Source organism: Microtus oregoni, unplaced genomic scaffold (genome assembly GCF_018167655.1).
Source record: "Microtus oregoni isolate MIOR12 unplaced genomic scaffold, Mior012 000091F_ref0000469, whole genome shotgun sequence".
In the NCBI taxonomy this organism is placed as follows: Eukaryota; Metazoa; Chordata; class Mammalia; order Rodentia; family Cricetidae; genus Microtus; species Microtus oregoni.
This window is the reverse complement of record NW_024544600.1, coordinates 107,768-128,572: the sequence shown is the minus strand read 5'-3', so window position 1 is coordinate 128,572 and position 20,805 is coordinate 107,768. Positions and strand designations below refer to the sequence as shown.

The 20,805-nt window shown below is 49.4% G+C and overlaps 1 protein-coding gene across 1 annotated transcript; it reads left to right on the top strand.

Annotated features, from left to right (window-relative positions):
* The first annotated feature begins 17,781 nt into the window (after positions 1–17,781).
* On the top strand, positions 17,782–20,094 carry LOC121442305 (elongin BC and Polycomb repressive complex 2-associated protein-like). The gene has a single exon (XM_041643793.1). The coding sequence runs from the start codon at positions 18,227–18,229 to the stop codon at positions 19,346–19,348; it is 1,122 nt and encodes a 373-aa protein (XP_041499727.1). The 5' UTR covers positions 17,782–18,226; the 3' UTR covers positions 19,349–20,094.
* Positions 20,095–20,805: the final 711 nt, after the last annotated feature.

Below are 20,805 nucleotides of genomic sequence, written 5' to 3'. Positions count from 1 at the left end.
ACAGAAAGGGTCAAGGGGGACAAGTGGGGAGAAGGGAGAGACAGAAGCTGCCTCTTCAAGAGGGAGAAAGAAAAAGGAAAGGATTCAATCCAGAAGCTGAAGATCAGCTTGCCTCAGCAGAAGGGGGAGGGGGTGGGCATAGCTTGTCTTTTAAAGGGACAGAGCAGACCATTATAGTAGAGAAAATAGATGAATTTGAAGACAGGCAGGACAGGAGATGATACTGAGGAATTATTGTTAGGAGAGTGAGGTGTGATCCTAGTGTTATAGTAGGAAAACTTCCTCAAATGTAATTTTTTGAATTGCCACACAAATTATAAATCACTTGAAATATTTCATCAAAAATAATAAATACGTTAGACATGGGAGCATATATCTCAGTAGTCCCCAGGAGAGGCAGAGGCAAGGGGGTCACTGAGTTTGGAACCAGCCTAGTCTACATACATTGCAGGCTACATAGTGAGACCCTCTCTCAAGAAGAAAAAGTTATAATATTAATTAGTAAATGTAATGGTATGCTCTGTCCCTTTAAGAGACAAGCCATGCCCACTCTCACCCCCCTCCACTGAGGCAAGCTGATCTTCAGCTTCCAGCCTGAGTCCTTTCTTTTCCATCTCCCTCTCGAATAGGCAGCTTCTGTCTCTCCTTTCTCCCCACTTCTCCCCTTCCCCCTTCAGTTTCTCTCTCTCTCTCTACTCTCTCTCTCTCTCTGCCTCTCTCTACTCTTCTCCCCCTTTCCCTCCATAACCCACTAAATAAATATCCAACCTCACTCTGAATGGCGTGCCTATCCATGTCTCAGTCTCTCGCGTGCCTCTTGCCCACTGCCTTTGGAGACCTGCAGCATGGTCTCATGGCCTGCCCATTTGTCTGTCTTTCCTCGTGGAACTGGCTGCCCCATCGAGGTCTCTTACCCACCACACGGCTCCCTGCCTGGGATTTATGCCTGCTGCAGCCACTCAGGGAACTGCACCATCCCTACCTAGGACTGGCTGGCTGGGGACCTGCTGCCCGCTGCAGCCACTCGGAGATCCGCAGCATTTTACTTAAACCATTACAGTTAACCTAGCTGATAAATATAAATAGGTCCATTTTATCTGCCATTTTCTGGTTCCAAAAATAAACATAAGAATTTGGGGAGGGGGGTGGGCTGGAGAGATGGCTCAGCGATTAAGAGCATTGCCTGCTCTTCCGAAGGTCCTGAGTTCAATTCCCAGCAACCACATGGTGGCTCACAACCATCTGTAATGGGGTCTGGTGCCCCCTTCTGGCCTGCAGGCATAAACACAGAATATTGTATACATAATAAATAAATAAATAGTTTTTTAAAAAAACTATTTATTTATGTATACAATACCCTGTCTGTGTGTATGTGTAGGTATGACCTGAAAAAGGGATTGTTGGCGTTACAGATGGCTGCTAACTGTTGTGAGGATGCTGGGAATTGTACCAGGGTCCTCTGGAAAAGCAGCCAGTATCCTTAGTTTCTGAGTCATCTCCAAAACCCTTAAAGATATTTAAAACTTGGGAGGCAGAGGCAAGCAGATCTCTATGAGTTCGAGGCCAGCCTGGTCTACAGAGTGAGTGCCAGGACGGCCAGGACTACAGAGAGAAACCCTGTCTGGAAAAAACAAATAAATAAATAAATAAAATATTCTTTTTTTTTTTTTTTTTTTTTTTTTTTTTTTTTTTTTTGGTTTTTCGAGACAGGGTTTCTCTGTGGCTTTGGAAAATAAAATATTCTTAAGTGTGTGTTTCTATGCCTGTGAGTGCAGATGCCCAAGGGGGCCAGAGTTGTTGCCTGCCCCTGGAGTTGGTGTCGTCTTAGGACAAGAACTGAAACTAACTCAGGTCCTCTGGAAAAGCTCTTAATCCCTGAGCCATTGTTAATCCTCCAGCCCCTTGATGGTATGTATGTATGTATGTATGTGTATGCATGTATATGTGTATGTGTGTGTATGTGTGTACGTGTGTGTGTGTGTGTGTGTGTGTGTATTTTCAATACAGGAATTCTCTGTGTGGCTTTGGAACCTGTCTTGGAACTTGCTTTGTAAACCAGACTAGCCTCAAATTCACAGAGATCTGCCTGTCTCTGCCTCTTGAGTGCTGGGATTAAAGATGTGCACCACCACTGCGCAGGTATTTATTTTTTGAGATAGACTCTCATGTAGCCTAGGCTGGACTCAAACTTGGTAAATAGCAATGTTGGAGCCCACAAGATTATACAGTAAATGTCCAGCTGACAGATTCATAAAGACAGGCCCACAAGTGGACACTTATGGGGCACTCCGTTTTGCAGAGCTGCGGGGACACTTGTCTTTTGGAAAAGTCACTGTCATATCTGTGGGAACCTTGGGAAGTCATGATTCTTCCCTTCAAAATGGAATTCATTCCCAAAACACCTCAGCAGCGTGACTTCTGCAGGGGCAACAGAGTGACCTTGCACTGTTAGTTCCTGACACCAGGAGGCCTTTTTGTTCTAACAGTCAAATTTACATAGTCAGTCCCACAAAATTACGTGCTGACAGACCACAGAGAAATTTCTATAGAGGACAGGCACTGAGCAGGAAGGCGGCGTGCCCCACCTTTGCTAACAAACAAATCTGGGTGCCCCAAAGCTGGTTATCACCAAAGAGATTAGAGGAGAATGGGTGAGTCCAGGATTCGTGGGTGTTTAGTAACTTTATCTAATGGTTTGGAATGTCAGGTACTTCCCCTTGAATGCTGGCTCTTTCCTGGGCCGGGTCACCTGTACTCTGCTTTGTCAGCTTCTACCTGCCCCCTTTTGTGATTTTGATAGACACATTATTGTTGTCCTTGTCTATGGAATTTTCCAACTACTCTGTAAAAACTAAAAGCCTCGTGGAGATCAGCCCTTACTCTTCTCCTCACTACTTCTTCTGTTTCTTCCCTTCCCCCTTCTTTCTTCTTATTCTTCCCCTTGTTCTTCTTCTCTGCGCCCCCTTCACTTCACTTTCTCCCCACGCACAAAAAATAAAGAACATGCAGAGGTAGCATACTTGAGTTAATTCTTTTACCCTCGGATCCTTGCCTGCCACAGACATCTAATTCTGAGCCCTGAAGGAATGCTAAGGTTGGTACTCAAGCCCCCCCCCCCCCATATACTAGGCTAATCCTGGATTGTTCACCCTTCCGGTTTCAAGTGCTGAGGTGTCTTATGCCTGGCACTTTTTTTTTTTTTTAAGATTTTATTTATTATGTATACAGTGTTCTGCCTGCATGTGTACCTGCAGGCCAGAAGAGGGAGCCAGATCTCACAGATGGTTGTGAGCCATCATATGGGTGCTGGGAATTGAACTCAGAACCTCAGGAAGAACAGCCAATGCTCTTAACCACTAAGCCATGTCTCCAGCCCTGAGATAGGATATTTTGAGTATTTAGGGACACAGTTTTTTTTTTTTTTTTTTGGTTTTTCGAGACAGGGTTTCTCTGTAGCTTTGGAGCCTGTCCTGGAACTCCTTTTGTAGGCCAGGCTGGCCTCGAACTCACAGAGATCCGTCTGCCTCTGCCTCCCGAGTGCTGGGATTAAAAGCATGTGCCACCACCACCCGGCAGGGACACAGTTTTTATTAATTAATTAATTGGTTGGGTTTTTAGTTTTTATATTATAAAACTCTAGTTTTAAATTTTTTCATGCCTGGTGTGGTGGCCCATTCCTTGAATCCCAGCCCTTAGGAGGCAGAGATGGGTGGAACTCCATGAGGACAAGGCCAGCCTGGGCTATATAGTGAGTTTTAGGCTAGCCAAGATTAAAGACAAATCAGGACCTTGTCTCAATGGGGGGGGGGGGGGCGGTGGAGAGATGAATCAACGGTTAAGAGCGTTTGCTGCTTTTCCAAAGGACCTGGATTTGGTTCCCAGCGCCCACACAGGGACTCACAACCCTCTGTAATTCCAGTTGCAGGCAGCCAGTGCCCTCTTCTGGCCTCCATGTGCATCTGCGCACACGTGGTACATGTAGATACCTTCAGGCAAGCACACATAAAATAATAATAACCCTTTAAACGGAGTCTTCAAAGTGCCTTCATTACTAACTTAACATCTGAGGCCGTCCCTTCCCACCTAAGCAGCTCATCAATGTGGTCTGCAGGAACGTTTTTTGTTTCAAATGATCATTTCTGAACATGTTAACCGTGATTTCTACAGGAATTATCCCACCCTCCAGAACGCAGACCACTCTCCAGGTCCCCTCAGTCCCTTAATCGGCTGACCTGCTCTCCGTCCAGCATGTTTAGTTAATTCCCACTTCTAACTGAGAGGACTAAGGTGTGTAATGTCTACCAGGAACCTCCTGGGGCCCCAAGGTTTCTGCTCGCCGTTTCTTGTTTGCTTGTTTGTTTTTCATTTCTTGTTGATTTGCTGGCATCCTGGCTGTTCCTTTTTGCACGTTCCCATATATGCATATAAACTTCCTCTGCATGTGGCATGCATGATATTGGCAGGTGACCACTGACACCGACTTCTCTGGTTTGAGGTGACTGAGTGTTCTTTGTGCTTACCTCGTGGGCACACTTCAGTTTTGATGGCATGGGAGACGGAGGATGGAAGAACTTCAAATGCTTAACAGTCCTCCCGTCACAAGGCAGCCAGCTCCTAGATACAATCATTTTGATTAGATAAGGCCTTTGTTATATTCACTGCAGATTATTGCCACAGAAAGCACAGGAAGGTTGGGGACCCTGCTTAGTGGTTAAGGGCGCTTGCTGCCCTTGCAGAGGCCATGAATGTGGTTCCTAGCACTCGAAAGGTGTTTCACAACCTTCTGCACTACTGCTTGCAAGGGATCTGCTGTCCTCTTGTGGCCTCTCTAGGCTCCTGAATTTACAGGGACAGACAATCACGCATAACATATAATTAAAGGTAAATCTCAAACCAGGCAGTGGTGGTGCACATCTTTAATTCCAGCACTCAGGAGGCAGAGATTGACCGATTTCTGTGAGTTTAAGGCCAGACTGGTCTACAGAGCGAGTTCCAGGACAGGCTCCTAAAGCTACAGAGAAATCACTTCTTGAAAACAAACAATTAAGTCCAAGATAACATTAGAAAACAGGAAAGTTGGGGGCTGGAGAGATGGCTCAGTGGTTAAGAGCATTGCCTGCTCTTCCAAAGGTCCTGAGTTCAATTCCCAGCAACCACATGGTGGCTCACAACCATCTGTAATGAGGTCTGGTGCCTTCTTCTGGCCTGGAGACATACACACAAACAGAATATTGTATACATAATAATAAAATATTTAAAAAAAAAAGAAAACAGGAAAGTTGATTGATTGATTTTGAGACAAGGTTTCATTCTGTATCAAGGTTGGCCTAAACTGATGAGCCTCCAACCTCAGGACTTCACTCCGTAGACCTGGATGCCTTGAAACTCACTCTGTGGAACAGGCTAGTCCCAAATTCAGAGACCAACCTGCCTCTGCCTTCCAAGCGCTGGGATTGAAGGTGTGCATCACCATACTGGGCTATGTGTTTGTTTTGTTTTATTTATTTACTTTATGTATGAGTGCTCTACCTGCACATACACCTTTTTTTTTCAGCATACAAAACTTTATTAAAATTGTGAATATTTACAAGCCATATAATAATAATAATAAAAAATACACAGCATCACTTTTTCTTACAGAAAGGTAGGGGAAGACCATGGCAAACAGCCATCTCTGATAATTTTGTTCTTCCTGAATATCCATTGACACTTACTAAGTATAAATGACAAATATGTTATCTAAATTAACACTAAGGCATCATCCACAGGCTAAAACTCATCTAGTAGTTTCTTGGCCTTGTTATTTCAGTATCAATTCCAGAGACATGGAAAGTATGGCCACTGTGGGTTTTAACAGGCGCTGAGGTTCACACTGGGGCAATCTGTCACACAGCTATGTTCACGCTGCCCCAAAGTTCAAAGCAACTGCTTTCAACAAGTTATGATAAATTTGCCTAAGTCTTGCATGTAGCAGAAATGATTTCTTTTGGGGGAGCTCATGCTATTGTGGTAACCCAGTGGTATCTTCTGTTGCTGTTGGGGTCCAGATGGCTACTACTTTGAAGAGGTGGTTTGAAAGTCGGTTGTAGTGATGTGTGTGTGTATACCTGAACTTGGAAGGCTGAGGTGAGAGGATCACTTGAGTCTGCACATTTTAAATTGGTAGGGGCAGCAAAGGAGACCCCCATCTCAAAATAGAAAGTTTTAGTGCTTTAGATGGCAGGACCACGAACCCACTGTGGATAAACAAAGCATGCAAACACCAGTGTAAGCCCCATTGCCTCAGCAGGGTCAGGAGTGATCACATAGACCCAGACATATGCCGCGGGTCATTTTTGTTTGGCACGCTTTATTGTTTAGACTGGGTGTGCCCCTCTGTATGTAGCCTGGAGCTCAGGACAACCCTGCCTCCGTCTCTGATTGCTGGGATTACAGGCATGAGCCACCAAGTCCAGTTTCCTTTTATACTCTGCATGTACACCTTTATGCCAGAAGAGGGCATTTGATCCCACTATAGATGCTCTTGAGCTACTATGTAGTTGCCGGGAATTGAATTTAGGACCTCTGGAAGAGCAGCCAGAGCTCTTAACTGCTGAGCCATCTCTACAGCCCTTATGTGTTTGCTTGTGTGTTTTGTTTTGTGTTTTTGAGACTGGCTCCCACTGTATAATCCAGGCTGTCCTAAAATTTGCTATGAAGACCAGGCCAGCCTTGACTTCACAGAGAGATTCTCAGACATCTGCTTCCATGGAGTGCTGGGATTAAAGGAGAGCACCAATCACCAGGCCACACCTCTTTGTTTTTTGAGGCAGGGCTCTCGTAGCCCACCCTGGCCTCAGACTCACTATGTAGCACTGTGTAACCCAGGCTGGCTTAGAACTCCTGATCCTTCTGCCTCAGCTTCCCAGGTGCTCATGTAATAGGCATCGCCACGTGCCAGCTGCACAGTGGAAAAGGCCGTCACCGTTGAAAGTCACCCAGGCTGGAGAGGTGTGGAGCGGTTCCCCCCTGAGAATGGATGATTCTGGGACACTTGTAGGAATGGGCATTGCCCAGAAGGGAGCAGGAGAAACGGGGCCGAGGGGGGGATGAAACTGTTGCTTTAGACACCCAAGGGTACTGAGGGCTGGGAGTGGAAAGAGAACAAACAACACAGGGCAGGAGGAAGGAGAATCCGCTCCCTCTTTCCAGCAGGACCTTTGTGTACATGTCACGCTCATGACTCGCTGCTTGGCTGCACACAACAGTGGGACACAGAAGCATATGACTGAGGCTGGACTCGCTGCTTGGCTGCACACAACACAGTGGGACACAGAAGCATATGACTGAGGCTGGAGAGATGGCTCAGCAGTTAAGAGCACTGGATTGCTGTGGGATAACCCTTCTGTATGCTGTGAATATGTATTCCTCTCACTGGTTAATAAAGAAGCTGCTTGGGCTGGAGAGATGGCTCAGAGGTTAAGAGCATTGCCTGCTCTTCCAAAGGTCCTGAGTTCAATTCCCAGCAACCACATGGTGGCTCACAACCATCTGTAATGGGGTCTGGTGCCCTCTTCTGGCCTGCAGGCATACAACAGACAGAATATTGAATACATAATAAATAAATAAATAAATAAAAATAAAGAAGCTGCTTTGGCCTATAGCAGGGCAGAATCAGGCTCAGTGGGAAGTTTGAGACCAGCCTGTGCTGTGTGAGACACTATCTAGAAAAAAAAAAAAATCCAGACAGAAAATTGTCCTGAGAAGGGTGTAGCACAATCCAGTTGGTGCCTGTGTACACAATCCCATCTGTGGTTTGTCCTGCTGCAGGACTGACTGCAGAGGTCAGGAGGTCACCAACAAGTCCTCTTGTAGAACTGGATCGAGGAATCATAGTGGTGCTCTTAGCAGCAGGAAGAGGAGGAAGCTGAGGGTTTGGCTCAGGTTTGACCAGATTGGCTTCTGACATGCTCCAAGAGGCTCCAAGGCAGCTGGATATGCAGGTCAGATTCGAGAGGAGAGTTCTGGCTCTAGATGGTGATCGCAAAATGGGCACAGACTCATGTCTGGAGGGCTAGAGTTCTCGCTGGAGGCCCAGGAGCCACCAGCATTTGGTGCTGAAGAAAGGAGAGGCGCCTGCCTGGAGACTTCAGAGGCAGGAGGAGAGCTGGAACGGAGGTGGGGCCTGGAGTTACTAGAGAGAGGAAGAAGCCCAGGCTGTGGCTGCTGCAGAGAGGGCAGCAGGGCTGGCGAGGGCCTGCTGGTTTCAATGAGATGGAGGTCAGATGAGATAGAGGCCACTAGAACCGCAACAAGAGCTATTTTGGGGACAGGTGGGGGAGGAAGCAGATGGAAGTGGGTTGAGGAGTAAGTGGGAAGTGAGAAAAAAAGGAAGACAGCCTGCACAGACAGGCTTGGGGAAGTTTGGCTGTGAAAGGAGAAGGGAAGGGAGAACAGACTTTGGGTCAAGAGATTTGGTTGGCTTTTTTCCTTTTTGGTGCTGGGGCTTAGTCCAAGCCTTGAATATGCCAGGCAAGCTCTAACGCTGAGCTGCAGCTCCAGGTTTGGCCTCTGAATAGGACAGACATGCTGGTGGAGGGGGTAGCTTTGCACAAAGAGGTAATCCCAGCACTCAGGAGGCAAAAGCAGGAAGTTGAGGAGTTCAAGACCAGCCTGGAGCATGATGGGTAATACACGCCTTTAGTCAAAGCACTTGGGAGGCAGAAGCAGGAGAAGGATTTGAGTTTGAGGCCAGCCTGGTCTACACGGAGTTCCAGAACAGACAGGATTACATAGAGAAATTCTGTCTCAAAAAAGCAAAACAGGCCGGGCAATTGTGGTTCACGCTTTTAATCCCAGCACTGGGAAGGCAGAGCAGGTGGATCTCTGTGAGTTCGAGGCCAGCCTGGGCTACAAAGTGAGTTCCAGGGCAGCCAGTGCTAAAGAGTGAAACCCTGTCTCGAAAAGCAAAACAAAACCAAAAAAATCCAAAACCAACCAAACAAAAAGCCTACCTAGTCTGGGTTACCTGCCACCTTGTCTAAATAAACGGAGAGATGGCTCAGTGGCTAAGAGCATGTGCTGTTCCTGCAGAGGACCCAAATTCAGTTCTCAGCATCCACAAGAGGCCTCTCACAACCACACGTAACTCCAGCTCCAGGGGGAGCCAATGCCTCTGACTTCTAAGGCCAGCTGTACTCACTTATACATACCCACAGACAGACAGACAAACATACACATGAACACTCACACACACACACACACATATATACATAAATGAATATTTGAAGAGTAACGGGCTGGAGAGAGGGTTAAGTAGGTAAGAGCACTTGCTGCTCTTGCAGAGAATCTGGGGTTCTGTTTCCAGCACCCACACAGACGCTCACAGTCTTCCGTAACTCCAGTTCCAGGAGTTCCGACTTCCTCTTCTGATCTCTGCATGCACTAGATATATATGCGGTGTACAGACATACATGTAGGCAAAACATCTGTACACATAAATAAATCTACAAAAGATTTAAATTATTTTTTCTTATCAAAAGCTTCTGAAGGCCAGGTGCTAAGTAAATAGGGCCCCTCACTAAAGTCACTCATGTGTGACCCCCTAGTCTCCAAGACTGGAGACTCCCTGCGGTAGAAATTGCCTGTATGCTGTTTGTGCCTCTGATATTATAACAGTACTCACAGGTAGAGTTGCGACATAAAACATAGGTTTGATGACAGTTAAGGTTTTTTTCTTTGTTTTGAGACATGCTCTTACTATGTATTCCTGGCTATCCTGGAATTTGATGGGTAGACCACTGGTCGTAAATCTACAGAGATCTGACAGCCTCTGCCTACAGATCCTGTGTACTGGGATTAAAGGTGTGGCTACCACACTCACCTACAGTTAAATTTGAATTACAGAACAGCCACTGACAATTTGTCTCATATAAATGTGTTTTGCTAAGCATGGTGGCACTTCTTTGTAATCCCAGTATTTGGATGATGAAGACAGGAGGATGAGAAATTCAAGGTCATTCTTGGCTATATAGGGAACTGGAGGTGAGTCTGAATTACATGAGACTCTGCTTCACAAAAAAAAAAAACTCAAAGAGGGCTGGAGAGATGGCTCAGGGTTAAGAGCATTGCCTGCTCTTCCAAAGGTCCTGAGTTCAATTCCCAGCAACCACATGGTGGCTCACAACCATCTGTAATGGGGTCTGGTGCCCTCTTCTGGCCTGCAGGTGTACACACAGACAGAATATTGTATACATGATAAATTAAAAAAAAAAAAAACTCAAAGAGAGGCCAGGCGCACACATTTAATCCCAGCACTTGGGAGGCAGAGGATCTCTGTGAGCTCAAGGCCAGCCTGGTCTACAAAAGCTAGTTCGAGGACAGGACAGGCCCCAAAGTTACAGAGAAACCCTGTCTCGAAAAGCCAAAAAAAAAAAAAAAAAGAAAGAAAGAAAGAAGAGAAGAAAAGAATGCGCAAGGACAGGCAGTTTGAAAAGCAGTTTAGTGACCAGATGTAGTGGCTCATGCTTGTAATGTAGTGGCTCATGCTGGCAAAATGGCTCAGCAGGTAAAGTTGCTAGTCAGCAAGCCTGACCAGCTGAGTTGAGTCCCTGCAGAGGGATAAACATAGTAGAGGCAGAGAAGCAATGCATGGGAGTTTTCCCTGACTTCCTTTTGCACACTAAGGAACTCAAGCTTGCTCTCTCTCTCTCTCTCTCTCTCTCTCACACACACACACACACACACACACACACACACACGCACACACGCACACACTCACAAATAAATAAGTACAAAGTTAAACCTAGGTCTGGCGGTGTGTAGCTCAGGGGTGAAACACTTCCTAGCATACTGGGCTCAGGGGCATCCCAGCATTAGAATAACTAAGGCTGTGGGCAGTGGTGGTGCACACCTTTAATCCCTGCACTCTACAGGCAGACACAGGTGGATTGCTTTAAGTTTGAAGCTAGCCTGGTCTACAGAGCAAGTTTCTTGTGTAGAAAAACCAAAATATATGAACGGAAATCCCACTTAATCATCTGGCAATTCCACTCTGACACTTTTTTTTTTTTCGAGACAGGGTTTCTCTGTAGCTTTGAAGCCTGTCCTGGAACTCCCTTTGTAGACCAGGCTGGCCTTGAACTCACAGAGAGTCCGCCTGCCTCTGCCTCCCGAGGGCTGGGATTAAAGGTGTGCGCCACCACCGCCAGGCCGGCAATTCCACTCTGAACTAGATGTGTGAGAGAAATAAAACCTGCACATCATTGTTAATTTGTATTTCTTTTTCTGGTTTCTCTTTCTTTCTTCCTTTCTTTTTTCTTTCATTTTTTTTTTTTGTTGTTGTTGTCGTTTTTGTTTTTTCGAGACAAGGTTTCTCTGTGTAATAGCCCTGGCTGTCCTGGAACTAATTCTGTAGACCAGGCTGTCTTCAAACTCACAGAGATCCACCTGCCTTTGCCTTCCAGGTTCAGGGATTAAAGGCGTGCCTGGGTTTTTTTTTGTTTTTTTTTTTTTTTTGTTTTTTTTTGAGATTGGTTCTTGCTCCATAGCCCAGGCTGGACAGAACTTCCTTCTACAAGCCAGGCTGGCCTCAAAGTTGTGCTCCTGACTATACCTCCAGAGTGCTGAAATTTGTCTTGAGCCACCACATCCAGCGTTTGTCTTTTGTGATGGGGTCTCTGACGTCTCAGGCTGGCTTCACCCTAGTCTAGGATGATAACCTTGACCTCCTATTCTCCCCGTGCTCACTGGAATTAGAGAAAAGTGCCTCTGCTCCGAGCTGGGTACTGACTCACTGGAGTGTGAGTATGTGTTTCCTCCCTCACTTGGTGGGCATGAGAACTTGTGTGTGTGTACAGGTGTGTGTGTGCATGCACGCACACGTGCCTCTGGAGTCTAGAGGTCAAGGTTGGTATCTTCTTCTGCAGATAGTTCATATTGCTTGAGATATGATCTGTATTGACCCTAGAGCTCACGGAATGCCTAGACTAGCTGGCTAGAGGGTGCCAAAGACCCTGTCTCTGGTCGCTGCTCACAGCACTAGGGCTACAGGCTCTTGCTACCTTGCCGAGCTCTGTGCATGGGTGTTGGGAATCCACACTCAGCCCCCACTCACAGTTAGTGCTTCTCTACACTCTGAGCTACATCCCTAGCCCCCCTCAAATATAGGTATATATACTTTTTGTTTTTGTTTTTCAAGACAGGGTTTCTCTATGTAGCTCTGGCTGTACTGGGACTTGTTCTGTAGACCAGGCTGGACTTGAACTCATAGACCCGCCTGTCTCTGCCTCCTGAGCGCTAGAATTAAAGTTGTGTGCCACCACCTCCTGGCACCTAAAATATTTTTTAATCCTATATATACAAATATATTTTCATATATATATAATATATATAATATAATCCAAAATATATTTTGGAGGTAGAGGCAGGAGGATGAAAAATTCAAGGACAGTCTCTTCCACAGTGAGTCTGTCTCAGCAGAACTGTGGGTGTATGTTACTAGGGATGAAACCCAGGCCATCGGACATGCTAAATAAGATAAAATGTTCTGCCATTGAGGTATACAGATAGAAAGTTAAACGCAAGTGTTCATGATTGTATTATTTATAGCAAAGAAAGTAAAAACCGCCTAAATGGAGCTGAATAAACAAAGCATGGTCTACGCACCCACACACTGAGAAGATATCAGGCAGTAGTAAAAAGACATAAGCTACTAATCTGTCACCAAACACCTGGGTACAGATAAAGCCTCAAAAACACTGTGAAAAAAAAAAGAAAAAAAAAAAACACTGTGAAAGAAGCCAGAGGCCAAAGATCACACCATTCCCATTTCTAAGGGTCCAGAGATGGGGGCGCTATACGGCTGGAGAGTAGATTGTTCCCAAGGCTTGGGGACAGGAATGGAGTTACTGTGAGTGGGGAGAAGGAGTCTCAGAAGTGATGTCCTATTAACAAAATTAGATTTTGTTACAGAGACGGTCCCATGTAGCCCAGGTTGGCCTGCACTGTGCCCAAAGCTGAGGATGACTCCGAGTTTCTGAGTCTCCTGTCTCCATCTCCTGAGTGCTGGGATTACAGGAGTGGCCCACCGTGGCAGATTGGCTTGTTTTATTTTAAGATGATATTTATTTTGCAGTGTGATGGAAGATGTGCAGTAGCTGGTTTTCTCCTTTCTTCACGTGGGTCCTGGGGATTGAACTCAGGCGTGGGCTTGGTGGTGCTGCCTTTGCCTAAGGGGCAACATCTCACTGGCCCTGTACCTTGTTTGATGAAGTCCTAGGAATCCAGACGCAGGGCCTCTTGCATGCTAAGCAAGCACTTCAGCCTAGAATTAGATCGTGAAGATGTAAGTTTACTTTAAAATGTTTAATTAAGCTCAGCACAATGTCACACGCCTTTAAAACCAGCACCAAGGAAGGAGGCAGAGGTAAGCAGAGATCTCCATGAGTTCAAGGCCAACCTGGTCTACAAAGGAAGTTCCAAGTCAGCCAGGATTATATAATGAGATCCTGTTTCAAACAAACAAAACAAAATTTAAAAAAATGTTCAATTAGACGCTGGGTTAAGTATGGGCTTATACATTAGAAACCTCATATCTACCACCTGGAGAGAAGGCTGAACTAGCAAAGTGCTTTCCAGACAAGCCTGAGGGCCCAGTGTGATCCCTGGGACTGCACAGAGGTCAATGCAGAGAGCAGCTCTGCAAAGTTCTCCTCTGCCTTCAGCGCTTGTGCCTGTTGCCATGCATGCCCATATGGACACAATAATAATGCATAAGAATAAAGACTAGTGGGTGGTGGCGGCGCACGCCTTTAGTTCTAGCACTCGGGAGGCAGAGGCAGGTGGATCTCTGAGTCTGAGGCGAGTTTCAGGACAGCCAGGGCTGTTATAAAGGGGACCCAGTCTCAGAAAACCAGAAAAGAAAAAAAAAACCAAAAATAAAAAATAAAAATGTAAAGAGCGAGCGTGGTAGCTTGGGTTTATAATCCTTATGTAGAGAGGTAAAGACAGGCTGACTCAGGACCTCAATGGCCAGTTATCCTAGCCTGAGGAACAACGCTGAAGGCTGACCTCCAACTTTAATATGTGCACACACATTCAAGTGTATTTGTGTATATAGGAACAGGTGCACTCCCATTCATACGCACAAAAATGAATTTAAGTGGGGAGATGGTGGTGCATGCCTTTAACCCTAGCATTTGGGAGGCAGAGGCAGGCAAACATCTGTGAGTTTGAGGTCAGCCTGGTCTATAGAGTGACTTCTAGGACAGCCAAGGCTACACAGAGAAACCCTGTCTCAAAAAACAACAGCCAGGTAGTGGTGGTGCATGCCTTTAATCCCAGCACTCAGGAGGCAGAGGCAGGCAAACATCTGTGAGTTTGAGGCCCAGCCTGGGCTACAGAGTGAGTTCCAGTACAGACTCCAAAACTACACAAAGAAGCCTTGTCTCAAAAAAACAAAAACAAACAAAAAGTGAAACAAAAAAATTGCTTTTTCAAGACAAGGTTTCTCTGTGGCTTTGATGCCTGTCCTGGAACTAGCTCTTGTAGACCAGGCTGGCCTCGAACTCACAGGGATCGGCCTGCCTCTGCCTCCTGAGTGCTAGGATTAAAGGTGTGCACCATCACTGCCCAGCAAAACAAGTTTTTAAAAAATAGGGCGTACCTGCTGGTAGAAAACTATAATCCACCTCCTTGGGAGGCTCAGGCCAGGAGGATCTGGAGTTCATAGTCAGCATGGGCTATGGGATTGATAGACATCTATAATCCCATCTAATCATATCTAAACTAGAAGGTAGCTATGGGCAATAAACGGCAGAATTCTTATAGATTAGGAAACACAAAACGCTGGGAAGTTCTTTGGGGCTGGAAAGGGTACTCCATGTCCCCCTTCTCAGGAATAAGCTTAGCCAGGGAGGCCCTACCTTCCAAAACCTTAAACAGGGCTCCTTCTGCCTTGTTAAGAACTAGATGGGCTGGGGGATGGAGAGATGGCTCAGAGGCTAAGAGTACTTGTCCCTCTTTCAAAGATCTTGGGTTCAGTTCCCAGAATTGATATGGTGACTCCAGTTTCAGGGGACCCAACTCCCTCTTCTAGCCTCCAAAGGCGCCAGGCATATGTGTGGTACACAGACACACATGCGGGTTAAACACCCAAACAAAAATGAGTAGCTATTAAACAAAAAAACTAGATGGGCAGCCAAGAAAGAAAGCCTTCTGGGTTAGCCCCCGAGGGCTCTTCTTATTTCTTTTGTCCCTTCCTCTGAAGAGGTATAAAATAGGACCCAGAACTCAGTTTGTCTCTGTGGGGGAAGCAGCCACCCCTCCCATAGAAGGCGGAGGCTGAGTCGAGTGCCCTCTACTGTTCACTCTTGGAAGTGCAGCAGCCGGGCCAGCCGACGTGAGGAATTGGTGATGTTCAGTTGAACTTGGTGTTCAGCTCTGCTGTTGATGCTTTGAGAAAAACACAGTTGACCCATTTTACTGAGAGGGACAGTGAAACAGAGTATCTAGGCAATACTGCTCAGGGCTGCAGAGCTGCCCCGCTGAGTCTTCTGAAAAAAAGATGGCGCCTTGACGCCAGTTTTTTTTCCAGTTGTGGCATTACCCCCAGTGTTTTCTTGTTTTGTTTTTTTTAACTGCTTCCAAGTCTTCCGGGAAGGGAAGGTGGAAGGGATTTCTCCTCCAGGGCAGGACTCTTTAACCACACTGACCCCTTTCATTAAAGCCCTAAACTCGGGTTTGGGGAGCTGGCAGTTTTTGGAGTGGGAGATGAAGGAGGCCTGTGAATTGCATTGTTACATAATAGTCGCTGATTTATTCACACAGAGATTCACACCATGCTAGGTGCGGGGCTGCAAATTCCAGAGACTCCAGAAAAAAAGAAAGGACCCTCCCAGGCCGGGCTCCGGCAGAAGGCCGAGGCTGTTCTCCGGTGTTTGTCGCTGCGACCAGAGGAGAGCAGGGAACTAGGTGCCTCTCCCACCAAGCCGAAAAGCCCTGCTGAGGCTTCCCACCCTCTCTCTAGTGCAGATCACTCGCCTTCCGTTCCCTTCCTCCAGCGTGTGCCTGTGTGCCTGTGTGTATTTAAGGTGGGGCCAGGGCTCTAGGGGCAAAGGAACCTCGGAGGTTAGATCCAGATCAACCAGGTGACCTGGCAGGACCCCGGGATCTACCCACTTCAGGACAGCTGTCCCAAAGCTAGGGTTCCGTCTCATAGAGGACACTTGGGATTGGGGAGCTGGGGATCAGAACATCGAACCCTCTCTTCCCACAAGTCCCACTTTGGGCTTTACCTTGGGCCTCCGCCAAGGGCAGGGTGTGGGTATGTGTGTGTGGGAATCCATCCTTAGTCCTTTCCTCCCAGGTGTTATTAGATGTGATTTAGAAAAACAGTGTCCCTATTGTCCCTGGGAGGATGAGGATGCAAGCTGTTCTATCACAGGAAAACCGATTGTGCATGCCGGTAAGTGTAGCGCTCAGAAAGCTGAGGCAAGAGGACGGAGTTCTAAGCCAGCATAGGCTACGTAGTGAGACCCTATCAGGGAGGGAGGGAGGGAGAACATTCCTTTGCCCTGGCCAGGAAGCGATACTGTAACCCTCAATCTCATTCTCTCCCAGACTCCTACATCAGTCTCTTGCAGATGAGAAGCAACTGTATCTAACAACCCGGCGTCACAATGATGAACAGCCCTAGGACTCCTGCATACACCCATTTATTCACAAGCGGTTATTGTGCGGTTTGGGCAGTGGGAATATAGCAGGGATCAAGACTGAATTCTACCGGCTGCCGGGCTCCTTCTGTGCAGATAGGATACTAGCTTATTCTAGACCCTGAGGAGAAATCAGCATGAAGGAACAAACCTCTTCCACAGACTAAGTAGGCTGTGTAGGAGCTGAAGGAGAGACGTGAGAGGTGTATGCATTGTCAGGGATGTCGTGAGAATTCACTTTTCTCTTGTGGAAGGAAAGTAAGAGTCTATGCGCCTCCTTTGGCCCTTTCTACCCATTTGGGGCAGCTCGGGATTCAGAGGGTCGAATCCTGCCATTTGGAGGCTCTCGACTATGCCAACGCGTTGGAATTCCGTTAAGAAGTGGGGTACTTCTATACTTCACGGAGATAAGGAAACAGGCACCGAGAGCGCCAGCTAAATGTCTTCCGTGGGTCTGATGAGACTCCCCTCCTCCAAATTTAATTTTTTCCTTTACACATCTCGCACATACGTAGCGAATTCCTAACCAGTCACTCTACAAGTGGTTTTTGTTTTGAGTTCACTGGGTGCCAGGCCCTGTTCTAGGCCCCCCCCCAACCCAGAGCAAAGCCCACAGGACACCCTTAAGGGCGATCCCTTGCTGCGCCAAGCTCGAAAGCCATCGACGCTTGGTTTCATCCTTTTTCTTCCACCTTGCTTTTGAGCTTGTCGCTGTGAATTCACGGAGTTCCATCAAGCTGCCAAAGGGCAGAAACAAACTTTCCATTTCACAGATACGGAAAACCTGAGTCTGCTACCGGGTAAACGAGTGGCCTGATCTGCGACCAGGTAAAATGATTCCAGGATGCCAGCAGGACACCAGAAGCTCTGCGTCTGGCCCCTCGCACTTCCACCAGCGCGCGACCAGAACCACGCGCCCCGGATCCCCGCCTTCCAGTCCAGCAGCTCTGGGTCCACGTGTGTGTGTCTGTGTGCGGAATGGGGACGGGGGCCGTGCCGCCCGAGGGGTGGGGTCTGCGTGACGTCACAACAGCAGCGACCAATCAGAGGCGGGCTCGCAGCCGCGGCGCTGGTATTGGGGCAGCGAGGGGGCAGTTCTCTATAACGCGGTCTCCGGAGCCAGCGGGGAAGAAAGAAGCCGAGAGGGCGGAAGGCGCCCTCCCCGCCGTTGGGCCCGGGCACCGGGCGCCGGGCCGGGGTCCTTCCCGCCGGCTGTGAGTACCGGCCGCTTTGTTTGCCCCCGCCTCAGCGTTGAGGGGGGCGCGCCGGGAACGCGGCAGCAGGAAGCGCGACCGATTGCGCCGGGGACGCGAGGGGACCCAGGAGTCCTGCCGCCGCGAGGGCCTCGTGACGAGACCGCGGAGGGACCCGGAGCACCGCCGCGGGTCCCCGGTGGCGGGCCCGGGGCGCCCGTGAGCACAGACCTCCCGTCGACGGGGGGCGATGTTCCCCTGGCCCGCGGGCTCTTCGGGCCGCCGGGGCATCCCGCCGTTGGGACCAGGGCCCCCGCAGTGGGCGACCCCCAAGGCTGCTCCATGGAGACTCTGTGTCCTCCTCCCCGCCTGGCAGTGCCCGCGTCCCCGCGGGGGTCTCCCTGCTCGCCCACGCCCCGGAAACTGCGTCGGGGGACCCCGGAGTTCTCCCCGCTGTGCCTGCGTGCCCTCGCCTTCTGCGCCCTTGCCAAGCCCCGGCCGTCTGCCCTGGGCCTGGGGCCTGGAGAGCTGGCGCCGCGGACCCCGGTACTGCTGGGCCCCCCGGCCTCGCCATGCACCGGCGGCAGGGCTGTGGACAGTCTGAAGCACCTCGGGGGACAGGCCGGGCCACCGAGCGACGTGAGCTCCGCCGCCCGCGAGGATGCAGGAATCGCGGTGTGCCCAGGCGGCGAAGAAGAGGAAGAGGGCGGAGGCGGCTTCCCGCACTTCGGTTCTGGTTCCTGCGCACCTCCCGGTTGCTGCCCTGCTCCCCGGCGTCCTCGGGATTCTCCGACCAGCTCCGCCTGGTCCCCGCCTAGGCCAGCCCCGAGTCTGGAGTTCCAGCCTGATGCAGCTAGCAGTCCGCCTCATGAGCCCAGCTCCCAGTCTCCTCCGCCACCTGCGGGCCTCTCCCCGGAACCTGCGTCTCCGGAGCAGCCTGTGCCGGCCTCGGCGGCTGCAGCGGGTGGAGACCCTGCCCCGGCCGCGCCCGAGGCACCCGCGCTCAGCCCTTCGACGGCAGACGCAGCGCCGGACGCGCCCAGTGATCTCCGCCAGGAACATTTCAATCGCCTGATCCGCCGCTCGAAACTTTGGTGTTATGCGAAGGGCTTCGCCCTGGACACTCCAAGTTTGCGCCGAGGGCCCGAGCGGCCGGCAGCCAAAGCCCGGGTAGCAGCCAAGAAACGCCGGCGGCCAGCGCCTCCTCCGCGCGGAGTGCAGCCCCGCCGGCCCGTCCCGACGCTCCCCACCTCGAGCACCTTTAGCCTCCTCGACTGCTTTCCCTGTCCACCAGCCCTGGTGGTGGAGGAGGACGGAGACTTAGGGCCGGCTTCCTCGCTTCGCCTCCAGGGAGACGAAAAGCCTCCGCCTGCCCACCCGCTGTGGAGGTGGCAGATGGGAGGACCCGCTGTCCCCGAGCCCCCGGGCCTCAAATCCTGGTGGGTCAACTTGGAAGAACCCTGAGCTTTAGACCTCTTCTCCGGGTTGGGGCCCCGGGCAGTCTGAGGACTCCAGGAGGGAGCCTTGATTCTCAGATTTGTCTGTCTTCTTGCGTTTTATGGACTGTGTGCCGAGGAACCGCAAATGACAGTGATCTTCAAGCACCTGAGAGGTCTGGGTGATAGTCCCTCATCTCCACCAATGAACCAAGGGCTGGCTTCCGGAAAAGCCTTAACTGTAGAAGGCTGCACGACCAGCCCCATCCCTGCCCTCTCAGCGGGCGACCAGGGTCTTTATACCCCAGGGGAGCAAGGCGGCGACTGCCCAGAGACCAAAAGAAAGGGACGGAGGGAAAGACCTTGGTGATGGACAAACCGGTTGTTTCCGCGTTTGAGGGCCAGTTCAGGGACGTGGGGTTGCGGTGGGGTGGGAAAATGATTGACAACTCCCTGGGGGCATCCTCTACCCCCCACGGTTCAGACCTTTAACCCTTTACACCCCCTTTTCTATTCCTAGTCCTTCCTCTCCCCAAGTTCAGGTGATTCTCCCTCGGGCTCAACCAGCAGGGTTGAGCAACTTTACCCTTTTGTCCAGTTTTTGGGGTTTCCCTTGCCATAAGGTTTGATGAGTGGAAGAGTCCTCCAGCCCCACTTCCCTTCTCCTTTAAAGAGGAGGGCAGAGGGCCTAGTTGTGTGGCCCAAGGCTGGTTTATCCTCGGGAACAGGCCAAAAATTCCCTGGGAAGATAATGGAAGGTGGAAGAAATCAATAAAATCAGACCAAACAAGTTGTCTTTCGAGGTACTCTGCCCCAGTTTATGGATGGGGTGGGTTGGAGTTAGAAGGCTACTCTGAATCCATCCTTCAGACCATCCTGACTCAGCCCTTTAACGAGGTGGGTGCAGGCCTTTGGCCTGAGGGCTTGGAGGGAACCTGGGCGGGCAGGCTACCTTAAAGGGTGGAGGTTTTTTTTAGCCTCAGGCATTTTGGGAGTTGTCAGGGATCTGATGGATCAGAAGGGGGCAGGGCCTGGGGATTAGGTTTGGGGTCAGAGGTTCTGTTTTGCAGAGAGGAGCTAGGCCTGGACCCTGCCCCAGTTAGGACTTCTTGAGTCAAGAAGAGTGGAGTGACTTTCTCTACCCTGGGAGATCGGGTTCAGGGGTGGGTGATGTACGCAGGGTGGCAGGACTTTGAGATCTGCCGGTTATGGAGGGTCCTAGTGGCCCTTGTGTCTACGCAAGTAACACCCCTCATCCCCAAAATTGGGCAAGGAAGAACAGTTCCCATGTGACACTGGGAAGGACACTCCTTTTCTGTGAAGACACCCTGTAGAAAGTTTACGGTTTGCATAGCGCAAATCCTTAAGAAAAACTCTTTTGGACCTCAGAAGTGTTCTTAGAGCTGTCCCCCTTTCCCTGGGGGTGGGGAGGGGAGGGATGGGGTGGGTGGACACTTTGCCTCTCTTTTTCTTTAACATCTGGCC